Source organism: Cenococcum geophilum (assembly GCF_001692895.1).
Source record: "Cenococcum geophilum 1.58 unplaced genomic scaffold K441scaffold_3, whole genome shotgun sequence".
Taxonomy (NCBI): domain Eukaryota; kingdom Fungi; phylum Ascomycota; class Dothideomycetes; order Gloniales; family Gloniaceae; genus Cenococcum; species Cenococcum geophilum.
The window spans coordinates 2860935-2874349 of record NW_027137561.1 but is presented as its reverse complement, the minus strand read 5'-3'; the positions used below and the strand labels follow the sequence as shown (position 1 = coordinate 2874349).

The 13415-nt window shown below is 36.2% G+C and overlaps 1 protein-coding gene across 1 annotated transcript; it reads right to left on the bottom strand.

Annotated features, from left to right (window-relative positions):
• Nucleotides 1–6784: 6784 nt before the first annotated feature.
• K441DRAFT_537830 (uncharacterized protein) lies at nt 6785–7036 on the bottom strand (the record flags this gene model as incomplete). Its single annotated transcript, XM_067642501.1, has 1 exon — nt 6785–7036. A coding segment is annotated over one exon (252 nt), but the record flags the coding sequence as incomplete, so codon positions are not given.
• Nucleotides 7037–13415: the final 6379 nt, after the last annotated feature.

Below are 13415 nucleotides of genomic sequence, written 5' to 3'. Positions count from 1 at the left end.
TTTTAATAATACCTGGTTGCTATTAGCGGGTTAGCTGTATATTAAACGGTAACAGTAGACTACCCACTAAGCTGTGCTCTGGACTTCTATACGGCGGCCTATAGGCCTTAGATTATTGTTAATAGGTAAAGTCGTAGTACCCGTTAGGGTTTGCTTTAATAGACTATATATTACTAGATAAGCTTAGCGTTAGCTATATAGATAGGTTTATACTAGCGGCCGAGCTATAGTATAGATTAAACAGGCGACCGTGACTAGATTTTGGCCTTAACTCGTCTATATACGGTTCGCTGGCAATCTTATACCTAACTACTTTAGCACGCCTTGGATTGTTCTAGCGTATTAAAACTTATGCGGTAGATTCTGTGGGCTATATATTAGAGCCAGCAGCACGCTTTCTACTAGGTCGATATATTAAAAGGGCTTAGTTCTTCCTGCTAGAACTCTTGCCTTTAAGTATTAGCCGAGTTAGGTTAGGTATTAAACCACCTCTTATAATTGCATTAGATAATATATATAAGGCTTTTTATATCGGCCGATTAGCTAAAGATTCCCTATAGAAGTAAATTAGCACCTAGGTAAGGAAGAAATAATAGAGCTAGAGGGAAAGGGGCTAAGCTAGATTTCCTAAGGCAGTCTAATACTTACGCTTTGCAAAGCGCCTAGTTTAGTAAATTTTTTCCAAAAAGGGCAGTTTCCTATATTTTTTAACGGGTGCTTAAAATTAATATACTTTGTATAACGACCGGCTATTAACGCAATAAATTTTTAAATCGGCGCTAGAAGTCGAGGGGAGATATAAATATACTTATAGGAGCTTTTAAGTAAAGGGGGCGACGCTAGGATTCGCAGCCTTATAGTAATAACTGCAGTTCGCAGTTTTATGCGCTAATTGCCTTCTCTAATAATACGCTGGCCGCCTTCTTGTTACCTTAAAAAACGCGACCCGTAGTCGGCGCCATAGATTAGTAGGACGTATTATAATAAAGATAAAGACCTATTAAAGCCGGAACCGATATATACTTAAGGCCAATACCGCTATTTAGGAGTACTTGGTCTTTAAAAGGTTACCTATAAATAAAGGCATTTCATACTAAGGAGCTTCTAATATTTCGGCCCGTTAGGGATGCCTATAGCTAAGGGCGAATAAGCCATTATTATATACTAGGATAAATAACGTCTTTGTATTCTAAACGCCGAATCCTCTAGCGCATTGTCGATGGAATTAGCGTATTTTCCCTACTAAAATTTTGTCTCTAGTAGCTATAAATATACATCTTATTAACGCTAAAAGTTAAACCTTATAAGTAGGGCACGCTGCTATACCTACTATAAATGTAGAAAAAGAAACTATAAAGCCCTATACCTTTTAACTTTAGCTAGAGGCTACTTTGAACTTATAATTACTAGGATATATTGCACTAAGGCTCTAAGACAGTATATTACTCTCTTATAGCCTAAAGTACGCGCTTATAAGCTCTAGCATTACTATAACCTGCTTAGTATCCGGGTAGAAGGATTTCTATAATAACACCATAGTAGAATAATGCTTATACTAACTAGTTCTAAGTTATACTAGTAGTAGTAGGCGATAGGGTATAGGGAAATAGGGTATAGATATTATAAGGATTAAAGGACTAGAAGAGAGCGAATAAATTAAGAAATAAATATATATATAATGCCTATATCTATTATCGCCCTATAAAGGCCCTATATAGACCTATTTCTGCTACGTTTATATAGTTCCAACCCTAAGTGGCCCTGTCTCTTAAACTTCTATAAACAATATAGAGGTAGGATATCTATACTAGATTAAATCGTTACGCCGAGTAAAAAAGGGCAATTAATAACTAATCGACTGCCTAAAAAAGTTAGTTCTAAAAAGAGTATATATTAATTAAGAATATTTAGGTGCTACTGTGGATATAGAGGGCGTAGGCTACCTAGGGTCTAGGCCGCACTATAAAAAAATAATAGGTTAAAGTTGCCGCAACCTATAGGCTATCTTCGTAGGCAAGACCTAATATAACTTCCCTAAGCTTAGCGCATTAAGCCCTAGAAACGAGCTAACGGGTAATAAAGATGGGTAGGACATATAGCTAACGCCGCAGAGGCCGATAATCTGCTGCTTTGTGTCATAGCCTATGCCCCTAAAAAGAGGCCAGCCTCTATTCTTAAGACTAGCTAACTAGGTCGTCTTCCTAAAGCCCCCTACACCCTCTTTATAAGCTTTTATACACAGAACTTAGTGTAAACGAGTCGCAGCTCTCTACCTCTTAGCCGCGGTTCTGCTATTAGTACGCTGCGGCAGCCTAACTACTATAGACTATTTAAAAGAAAAAAGGAAACCCTGTCTATATTTCGCTACTACCACTATAAAGCTATTAGTTTCTTTACGCCTTTTTTAAAACATTATCTACACCTCGCAGCCGCTCCTTTTAAATTTATTGCCTGTAACATGCTACCGTAACTTTTAATATGCCATCTCTGCATCTCTCCCTAAATATTACTTATTTATTAGGCACGCCAACGCGTTCTTCTACCTCCGTTAGTGTTTCCCTAAATACGCGCTAAAGAAGGCGGTATAATAGGAGAAATGCGGATCTGTAGATACCTACTATAATAGCGATAGAGTTGGTATACTAACGTACCTTAGCATTTCCCTATAAGATCCTTTCTATATTACCCTAAGCTCTATAACAAATAGGCAAGCCTTAAGGTCTTACTTAGGGGCTTCTAGTAAGTATACTAAGTCCTTTAGGCTACTATTAATAGTATATATATAAGTACGGTTTAGGAGCTACCTCTTAACAGCTAACTCCCTTCTTTATTTAAATATTAAATAACTAGGACTAAAGCGACCCTTAATAGAACCCCTAATTAACCCTAAGGCCACCTCTATCTACCTACTACACGCCAAAGCCTTAAAGTAATCTGTCTTACTAGCTATTTATTAGTCTGCCTTAATATGCGCTTTAACTAAGCATTTAGATTTAAACGAAAGACATAGGTATATCTATATAAAATTAGGTACCTTAGGGCTTATCTAAGTGCTATAAAGGGATAGTTCTTTCGACTGTATAGACTAGGTTAATGCTAATACAAACATAATAGGATGCCCTGCCGACTTGTTACTAACCCTAAAAAAAATAATAAACTATACTAACGCAATACTTCGATTCCGACCTCGCCTTTATCTCTCTAATACTATATTAAATATCCCAGAGACCTATTACTTCTACTTATTATATACCAACAACCTTTACCTTCTTCTCCTTCGCCTTTAGCACTATATTCTTCTATTTATTTACTTGCTTAAGAGCTCGCTAAGGCTCCTTCTTACGCGTTAGTAGAAAGCCCTAGATTTTAGCCGGCGAGAATTTGCCTTTAGGAATATAATTAGTAAAGGTCTCGGCTAGTGCCTTTAGCCTCTTAGGATTTTTAGTACCGGCCATAGCTGGGTCACTAGAGGCTAAGTACTTCCCTCCCTTAACTCTATTAACTCTATTAATTTCATTAATACTATTAGTGTTATTAATCCTATTAATCCCGTTAACTATCTTTACCGACCTATTAAGGCTACTATTAGAAGTAGGCTTAAGTACGCTATTTATTAAACTAAGCCTACTACGCCGCTTCGGGACCTTATTATTCTTGTTTAAGTATATATAGATAAAGATATCTTAAATCTGGTTACGTATCGCGAGTGTAAACTTAACTTATATATTAACTCTGCTAGGATAGATAAGGGCTACATCTAACCTCTCTAAGTAATTTGTTGTTATAATAAGGACTCTACCTTTATAAGTAGCGACGCTATTAATGGCGTTAAGCAGACTAGAAAGCGAAACACCCTATCTTATATTATTGTTCCACTCGTCTTTATGGTTCGCGGACTTAATCGCTTTGGCTAAGTCGGTAATATTTAACTCTTAGACTATCTTGCCTCCTTTAGAATCCGCCTTATCCTCTTTATTCTTATTACTCTTCTTATATCTTAGCAGACCTATAGTATTAATATCCTTTAGGAGAATAATATAACGGTAAGGGAGGTTATTAAACAGCTATTTAAGGTTAGATTCTATAAGAGTAGGTTTAAGTAAAGAAATATAAAATATGTTTAGCCTAAAGACCCTAGTAAGGGCAAAGGAGAGCGACGTTTTTCCGGTTCTAGGAGGCCTGTAAAAAAGGTAACCGCGATAGTACGGAATACCGCGGGTGGCGTACTAGCGAGGGCTGGATGGATGGAGATATTCATTAATATCCTCCACGACCTTAGTCTTTTACCTAGGGTTAAGTAATATAGTATCCATTAGACGGAAAGGTCTAGATAAAACGCGGTTCTATAACCTAGCGCTACGTCTATAATCCTTCCCTACTAGCCGCCGAATAACTATTATAGCTTTTTCCTTCTTAAGCGACCATGATTTTATATACCTAAGTAGGTTCTTAATAGACTTCGTTAACCGTCTAATATATCTTAGTTTAATAAGTTCTTCGTCGCCTCTATTTAGGGACTATAGACTAGTAGGTCTTTCTTAGCGCGAGCAATTAAAGATAAATAGATAGCTATTATGCTAGAACCTATATTTACCAAAGTAGGGCTTATAGCAGGGTGGCAGCTTAGCTGCCCACTTTCCGAAATTAAAGATTCCCTTCTTGTTAAGCGCCTCCTCGTTATCGCTATCGCTTTCTTTATCGTTATAAATGGTTCCTACTTATATAATAGCTTTAACTAAGTAAGAGATTTTCGATATACACTGCTCTGTAATCTACTGAAGTATATTATTAAATAGGTTATCTCTATTATTAACAAAAACCAATAATATATAGAACTGCGGGAAGATAAAGAAAGCTTTATTCTATATATAGGTTACTAATATTATAACAGCGAACAGAATAAAGCCGATTAAAACTACTATACTAATATTAAAGCCAAAGGTATCTAGAATAAATTTAAAAATAGGACCGTATTCTAGAATAAAGGCCTTAAGGATATTTAAAGGGAGATTTATAAGATTGGTTAGAGTGCTACCCTTAGATATATTAAGAACTATATAAAACTTAAAAAATCCTATCTTGTTTATTAGATATTAGCTTAGACTAGTAAATAAAGAGAAGTAGAAATATTAACTTATATTGCTTATATATCTAGCTGTCTAGTATTAAGAGAATTTGAAATTCCTAATAAAGGATTAAAGGGTTTAAGGAGCGTGGGTATTTTTAAGTTCTAATATTACCTAGGTATAAAGGCGCAGTCTTATTAAAGGAGGCTTAAAGTCTTTATAGCAGCCTACTAATCGCCTAAGACGTAAGTCCGAGTGTAAGTTAGTGCGGTTATACCTAATACGCCAGATATAGCTATCCAGTTTATAATAGGAAACGGCTTATTACTATAGGCGGGCCTTAATATAGCCCTATTACATTATCCGGCAGGTCTATAACGGATATAGATTAATTATCTACTTTTAGTTCTGCAGCTAGCGGATACTACTAGTAAACGCTTTTTAGCCTTATAGATATTTTATTAATATGACCGGCATAAACAAATGCTGCGTATAATGCGCTTAAGCAAAAATATACCCTAAAAGAGCCTTATAATCCCGCGACGCTAATAGCTAGTAGTAGGAAAGGGAAGGTATATATAATATGCCTAATATAGGGTTCCTTTATTGAAATCTTTAACTACCTTATAAGCATACCTCTGTCGCTTTGTAACCCTAAAAGGTTCTAATTCATTTTATCTCAAAGCTAAGCCTAGAAATCCATTAGCCCTAAACTTAGAAATTATAATAAATAAACAAATATAGCCATAGCGCAGTTTTAAGGAGGGCACCTATGCAAGATTCTGTCTTTAATTTATTAAAAGTCCCAGTCTTTCTACCTACTAGATAATATAGTAGCGCTACCGCAAACGGCCTTATGGCCAAAATCTAGAACTATATATATAACAGTAAAGTTTCCTCGCTTACTATAGGCTATTAAGTCCTGCGTTAAAATACCGCACCCTGTCTAGAGATCTGTTAACTGAAAAATACCAGGTTAGAAACTAGAGTCTCGATTGACCTATAAAGGAGAAGGGATTATATATATAAGGTAGGTATAGGTAGCAAAATAAAGGTAGTAGGTAGTAGAAATAGGGTAGTAGGCAATAGGTTGACGAAATCTTTAATACAATATACCTAAACATTATTCCGGTTTAGAAAATTGGATTTACTATCCGGTTATGCTATATTACTACCTATAAATATAGCTTATAAAGTAACTTTTAGAATAAAAACTCTACCAATTTAAGTTAGCTCTAGAAGCCCTTTATATATATAAGGTAGATATAAGTAGTAAAGGATAGTAGTAGGTAATAGAAGTAGGGTAGTAAGATAGGGTAGTAGATAGTAGGGTGGTAAGATAGAGGGTAGTAGGTAACTAAAATAGGGTAAGCAAATCCGATTTTAGTTAATAGGTTAAATCTCGTTAAATTAATTTAATTAACTAGAGACCTCTAGTTAATTAAGTTAATTAATTAGCCACCCTATACCTAAGTCCTCCTTTAATAACTACCTAACTCTTCTATAGCTAACCCTATAAGCGTTTAGGCTTAAATATAATCTAATATTTATTAAAGCGCCAAAGAAGTGTATAAATTACTTTATAAAACCCCTTTAAATTTACTAAAATCCCTACCGCGTTAGGCCTAATTTCCGGTAATTAAAACTAAGAATATTGGGATATCTAGGATGTCCTAGTTACTTAAGATCTGGTTAAGCGTTGCTTATATAAAGGCGTGTTAGTAATTGTATTTATTACCTTTAACACTTATTGCATTAGGGTGGTCGTATACTATAACGGCAATAGCTCCTATATGCTCGCCAGGCCGAAGAAAAGTAAGATAGGTCTCCGTTATACTAACGCTAAGTATATAAGGTGCGTGTCTAATACGCTTATAATGCTTACTAAGGGCGCGACTAAGGGGCTTAAATAGGTCTATTTTAGCTTTACCTTTTAGTAAAGGTGGCACTATAGGTAAATAGATAGTAAGACATATAATAGTAAGAAAGAGTATAAGTTATAAAGTGGTATTTAATAGTAACCTTAATGTTTGACATATAAAGAGGATAAGGAAATCTTTAGGCTATAGGGAACAAATTTTTACGAGTGTAGAATTAGGCTATTAGGCTATATTAACGGCTATATCGACGGCTTCCCTAAGAGCTTTGCCTTTTAAGTCAAAATACTATATTAATAAAGAGTGGTTTAGGGAGAATAAAGTATACTTAACTCTCTAGGGAGAAACTATAGTAGTATATTACGATATTAAGCGGTTACAATCTAGCTTTTATTAGGCCTTAGGCAGTTATTAGCCCCACTAGTGCTAAATTACGTAGCAGTAGTAATAGCTGGTAGTTATTAACGGACATCCAATTTCGCTTTTATGTATAGCCTTTTTATAAGTATACTTATTTAATACTTACCGCGTATATAGGAGATTCTTATATATATGTACCGAAAATATAAGCCCTAGGTACCTAGTTAACTAAATAGTATATAGACTTATTCCTATAAGCTTGCAATAACTGCTAAGCCAGCTCGCTACTTATCCTAAAGAATAGATAAATACAGATCCATTCCTTTCTGGTAACTTTAGGTTTAAGTAAAATTCTCTTAACAAATATTTAGAGCGTTAACTTATTATATAGAGTTTTAATCCTTACCAGCCACCTAAGCATTTACACATTAAAACTAATACCCTAATTACGCCCCCTATATAAAGGCCTTGCGACATACCCGCCTCGCCCTTCTTTTCCCCATATTAGGAATCGCAGGGTAGTAGAGGTATGCCTTAAGCTTATCTAAATACGCTTACAGCTATCTAAAGTGGCGTAGGGTTAGCCCTAGGCATATCTCGCGAATATATATAACTATTTAGCGCGTAAGCTACAAAGATAAAAGATATATTATAGGCAATGTACTTCCTAATATCTCGAACAAATAGCCAATCTAATGGCCACTATACTTATTAAGCGTTATAAAATCTATTGGCGCAGTCAATATCCTTAATAGTATAGAAACTACCCGCACTAGGTGGATTTATGCTTTATAATAATAATTCTACGTAAGCGTTCTAGGATCTTATAAAAATCTATCTAGGGAAAGAAGGTTGTTACCACCCTAGAATAATAAGATGTTTAAATAATATATACCTTTACATTCCCGCCGTTTACTTAGCCTCCTTAGCTCTAACCCCGTAAATAGCACTCCCTCTATACTCGTTATTGGTTTCCACTAAGTATATTATTAATTACGATAATATATCCCATTTTAAACTATCCGGATTCTTATATAATAAAATTGGGCCTAAAGTAGGCTTTATATTATAACTTAATTAGTATTGTATTAGAAATACAACGGAAATTTATAGATATACTTAATATTAGTTACTTAATTATGTTTTGTCACGTACTTAATAATATTACACCTATTAAATTTAGGTGAAAAAATGTGGAATCTTACTCCTCTACGTAGGAGCTAAATAATACTAGTATACTATATATCTCCTTATTAATATATATTCGTCTTCTAAAGGAGATTGGTATATAAAACTTTTATTTAACCTAATCGTTATATTTCCTGCTACTATATAACAAATATATAGATTATATTTATCTTTCTTTATACGTGGTCTATTTAGTATTTATAGAGTTTGCAAGCCCACTAACCGTTAGATATTGCATTAGTTAAAAGTCTAGTTACTCTCTATTATACTAGTAATAAAACCAGAACTTTATTATTAAGATATGCACAGTATAAGAAGTGTAAGCTTTGTAGTATATAGGAATTAAAAGAGTAACTTAATTTTAAAAATAGTAGATTAAGTTAATAACCGAGTTAAGGGGTAAAACAAAGTAAGGTTTTAGTATAGTACCAGTAGTTAGTTATAAAAAGGCTCTAGGGTTATAGTCCCGGCTAACTATATTTAGGCAAGTTATATAAGCGGGCGCCTTATATTAGGCTAGGGCGACTTTAGATAAATTAGAGAATAAAATTAATTTGGTAACAACTAGGGATTGGTTACTATATATACAAAAAGGGATAGAATATATTACTTTAAGCATAGTTATATCTAATAGGCGCGGTTGCCTTAGTGCGTTCTGCTATAGGAGGTTAATATTTAATAAGCGATTTTAGGCTAAACCTTAATAAAAGGTTCCGCGAACTCGGTAAATCAAATGCACATAGCTGGGTAGTTAGTGCTAGTCGCTATAGCTAATAATCTGGTGTTCCGCGCAATATATAGAAATGCCGCAAAATGCCGCCAAGCCCCGCCCTACTAAATGACGTAGTCCTATACGTGTGGAGACGCCAATAAGGTTTTAGTCAGCTCCTTTTTTAATTTAGCTACTACGCCTTACGCCTTATACTTGAATCGGCTCCACGCTAGCGCTATATTCTTATTTCTGTTAATGCAAAATTAATAGATAACTCTTTAATTGGTCCGCCCAAAGCCACGATTTCCTATTATAGCTAACCCGAACAGTTCGTGAACTTATTAACTCCACTATACCGCACAAAGACGGCTTCTCTAGCTCTATAATAACACCCTTATTGACCAGTTAGGACCGCGCGCCGCTTAGCCATTTTCTACTCTCTGTCTCTATCCTCTATCTCTAGACGTCTCGGTATTATACATACACATACTCTCTCTCTCCCTTTTTTTATTTATTTATATATTACCTTTCTCGCGATATTAATAGCATTATACCTATAGGTTAAAATCTTAACGTTAAATAGCGGTGGCGTTTGCTTTATACCCCCTTATTATACACTTTTAGTTTAACGCTCTAGGTAGATATATATACTAGGGGGCAAGGGCCTTTGGGATATGGCGAAATGGGCAAAGAAAAAGGCAGGGCGCCCAGTAGAAGACCCACACCTACCACCCCTACGAAGAGCAGGAGAATCACAGGCCACAAACGACAACGATAAGAAGGCAAAGATCCTTACAGAAAGGTTCTTCCCCCAACCGGCTCCAGCAGACCTTAGTGATATCACGGGCGAAACACTGGTGACTCGCCTGTGGGTCGACAGCGATATAATAACAGAGGAAATGGCTAGAACTATTAGCCGCCTTTTAAATAATACAGCACTAGGACCAGATAGGATTCCAAATAAGGCCCTAAAAACCTATAGGCCACTTATAGCACCTTAGCTTGCAGATGTAGCCAGAGTATGCTTTACTATAGGCTACTACCCGCGACTCAGAAGATCTATGACGACGGTTGTCCTACGAAAAAAAGGTAAAGCAGATTACTTAATCCCAGGAAGCTACCGCCCTATTGCCTTAGAAAACACCCTTAGCAAGATCTTAGAAAGGGTAATAGCGGAACGCATAGCAGACACAGTAGAGGAACACGCCCTACTACCACAAAGCCAAATAGGGGCAAGAAAGAACCGCTCAATACTATCAGTACTTACGCTACTCACTACTACCATTAAATCTGCATAGGCGATGCGAAAGGACTTTGTAGTATTAATGCTTAGCCTAGACATTAGTAGTGCCTACAACAATATACCCCACGAGCGTCTCCTGTATATCCTTAGGGCAAAGGGCTTCTTAGAATGGATTATACAATTTGTCTAAGGGTTTATAGGCCAGAAAGAAACATTACTGGTCTTCAGCGGATACTAGAGCCCCCCTATCGCAGTTATAACAGGAATACCATAAGGATTACCCCTCTCGCCTATACTCTTCCTTTTCTTTGTAAGTAACCTACTTAACTCTTTTAAAGAAGGGGCGACCTAGGGGATAGGCTTCGTTAATAACACAAACCTAATTATATACGGGCCAACAGCCGTAGAGAACTATAGAACACTAGAGAAAGCCTATAACACTTATATAGAGTAGGTAAAACATTATAGAGTCTAATTCTTACTAGAGAAATACCAGCTAATCTATTTTATAAGAAAACGCAACTAATCTGCAGATCTCTAGCATATAATTCGCATCTAAGGCTTTAGGGGTTAACCAGTTTAGGGCCTAAGGGTATTAGGAGTATAGGTAGACAGCAAGCTCCGGTAGAGCGTATATACAGCGCAAGCGGCCTATAAAGGCTAAGTATAGTTTATCGCTTTATCTAGGATTGTTAATTCTACATAGGGTTCATACTTCTAGAGGTCACGCCTACTATATACAGCAGTCGTCCGGCCAACCATAATATATAGATCCAGTATCTGGGCCATTGGAGAAACTAAGAAGGGCCCCCTAAAATTACTCCTTAAACCACTTTAAAAGGTCTAAATAGCCTACTTCTAGAGTATTATAGGCGGGTATAAGCAAACGGCCACAGCACTGCTTAAGAAGGAATCTAATATTCCCCCCCTATAGTTATATATTAAAGCCACTATAATATAAAGAACGTAAAATAAATGCAACTCTAATATTACAAAGTATATTAAAATACGCCTAAGTAAACTATGGAGGGACCCTAGGGTGCCCTATAGGAGAACAAACCAATAACCCTAAAGTAGGAAAGAGATATTAGAGAAACAGGTAAAGAAAGCAAAAAAAGAATAGTACCGCTTTAGGGCCTAGGCCTATATAGAGGAGAAAGGGAGACACACAAGAGGTCAGCAAAGACAATAGTAAGATAGAGAAAGGAGCTAAAGTAGAACACGTAAGAACGCTGGGAAACTATCTACCGCAATACAATACTGGTTAGACCAACGCTAAAGAGGTAAATAGAAGTCGAAGGTACAGAGGCTAACTTAGGCAAGACGAACCCAAGCTATAGTATGGTTAACGCTATAGGGGGTAAATACCTAAGAGCTTCGAGAAGGCCTAATAAAGGTAGAAAATATAATAGCAACACTCTTAAAAATAGGAATAATAGGACTAAAAGATTGGCTTTACTGGGTGGGTGTCCTAGTAGGTAGCCTAAGATATAAATATGGCTAGCCAAAATAGACACCAAAACACGTAATACTGCTATACCCCCTACGCACCAATTAAGAAATAATGCTCTTAGCAGCTAGCATAAAGAACTATAATACACTGCTCTTAACACAAAAAGGCCTTAAGGCGGTTACCTAGTGGCTTATTAGTTAAAATGTACTAAATTAGTTCCGGGTTATAAGGGAAATAGTAATAAAAGGTAAGGGGGCGAGCAGCAGGTGCCCCCTAGTAACTCTACAGTAGTAGAGTAAAAGTTTATAATACTAGCGCGTCCGTAGGCTTGTTACGGCAGCAGTAGTTCCCAAGGAGGTTAAATAGTAAGGTAGTAGAGCACCACAGGCAACTCATAGGCGCTAAGTAGGCGAGTTCTAAAAGGCGGGGAGATAGATCACGGGGTTTTCTCATTTTTCTTAAATAGAGTTTTCTCCCCACATGTAAATAAGGAGTAGTCCGCGTAGGCCCAGTAGGGATCTAAATCGGACGTTAAGCAATGAATTATTATTATATACTAGGGGGGGCATCGTTAGAATTAAAGTTGGGTTATATGCCTAGATGTTCTAGTATAATCGTTCCCTTATATTTTTAAGAAAATGTTCTAATCTTCTAAACTGCTGGTCTCGGCGTACTTTATAGCTATAAAACTCCTATAAAAGGCTTCCCCAATATATCCTTTCCCGCGCTATTCTATATTATTTATTCTAGAACTTAGTTATAGCTAGTATTTCCTTATCTTTGGAGGTAAGTAGCGATAGAAAGCCACCGTCTAATAGATTATAGTAGTTAAACCGCTCCCTACCTCCTGCTACGCCCCCTTTTCCTATACCTATAAATAATAAAGCTATACTATAATAGATATAAACCCTAACTAGCGGCCTAACTATAGCACCTCTGTAGCCCTTCCCCCGGGATATAAGCCGGTATATATTAACCCTAGAAATTATTATAATAGTAGTATTCTTAACAGCTACCTAATCCTAAGCCCCTATAAATAGTATAGCGTACCACTAATAAGCGTAAACTAAGCCTATGTACCAGCGCCTATTACTTTATATCCTCCTTTAGCTCTATATAGGCCTACTACTATTAGCTTTTTCGTCGCGCTATATAGGAAGTAAGTCCGGGCTATATAGGTAGGTATAAGTAATAAAGCTAGAACACTCCCTTGCTAAACTACTCGTAGGCTTATAATAATTGCCGCTAGCGTAAATAGAAATGTAATAAAAATAGACCGTGCTAATTCTGTAAAGATAATGCGTATAAATACGCCTATAAGGACGTTCCTCCACCTAAGTAAGAGATGTACTTATTGTATATTTTATAGAATCTAACAGTACGTAAATAAGACCGAATAATAATATAGGTATTAGACGGTCTTAGGAGTGTAGTAAATAAAGTTAATGGTCTTATCTTTTATATTAGTAACCTTAAAAGAAGGCTTCCAAAACGTAAACCTAGCAGCAGTTCTGCT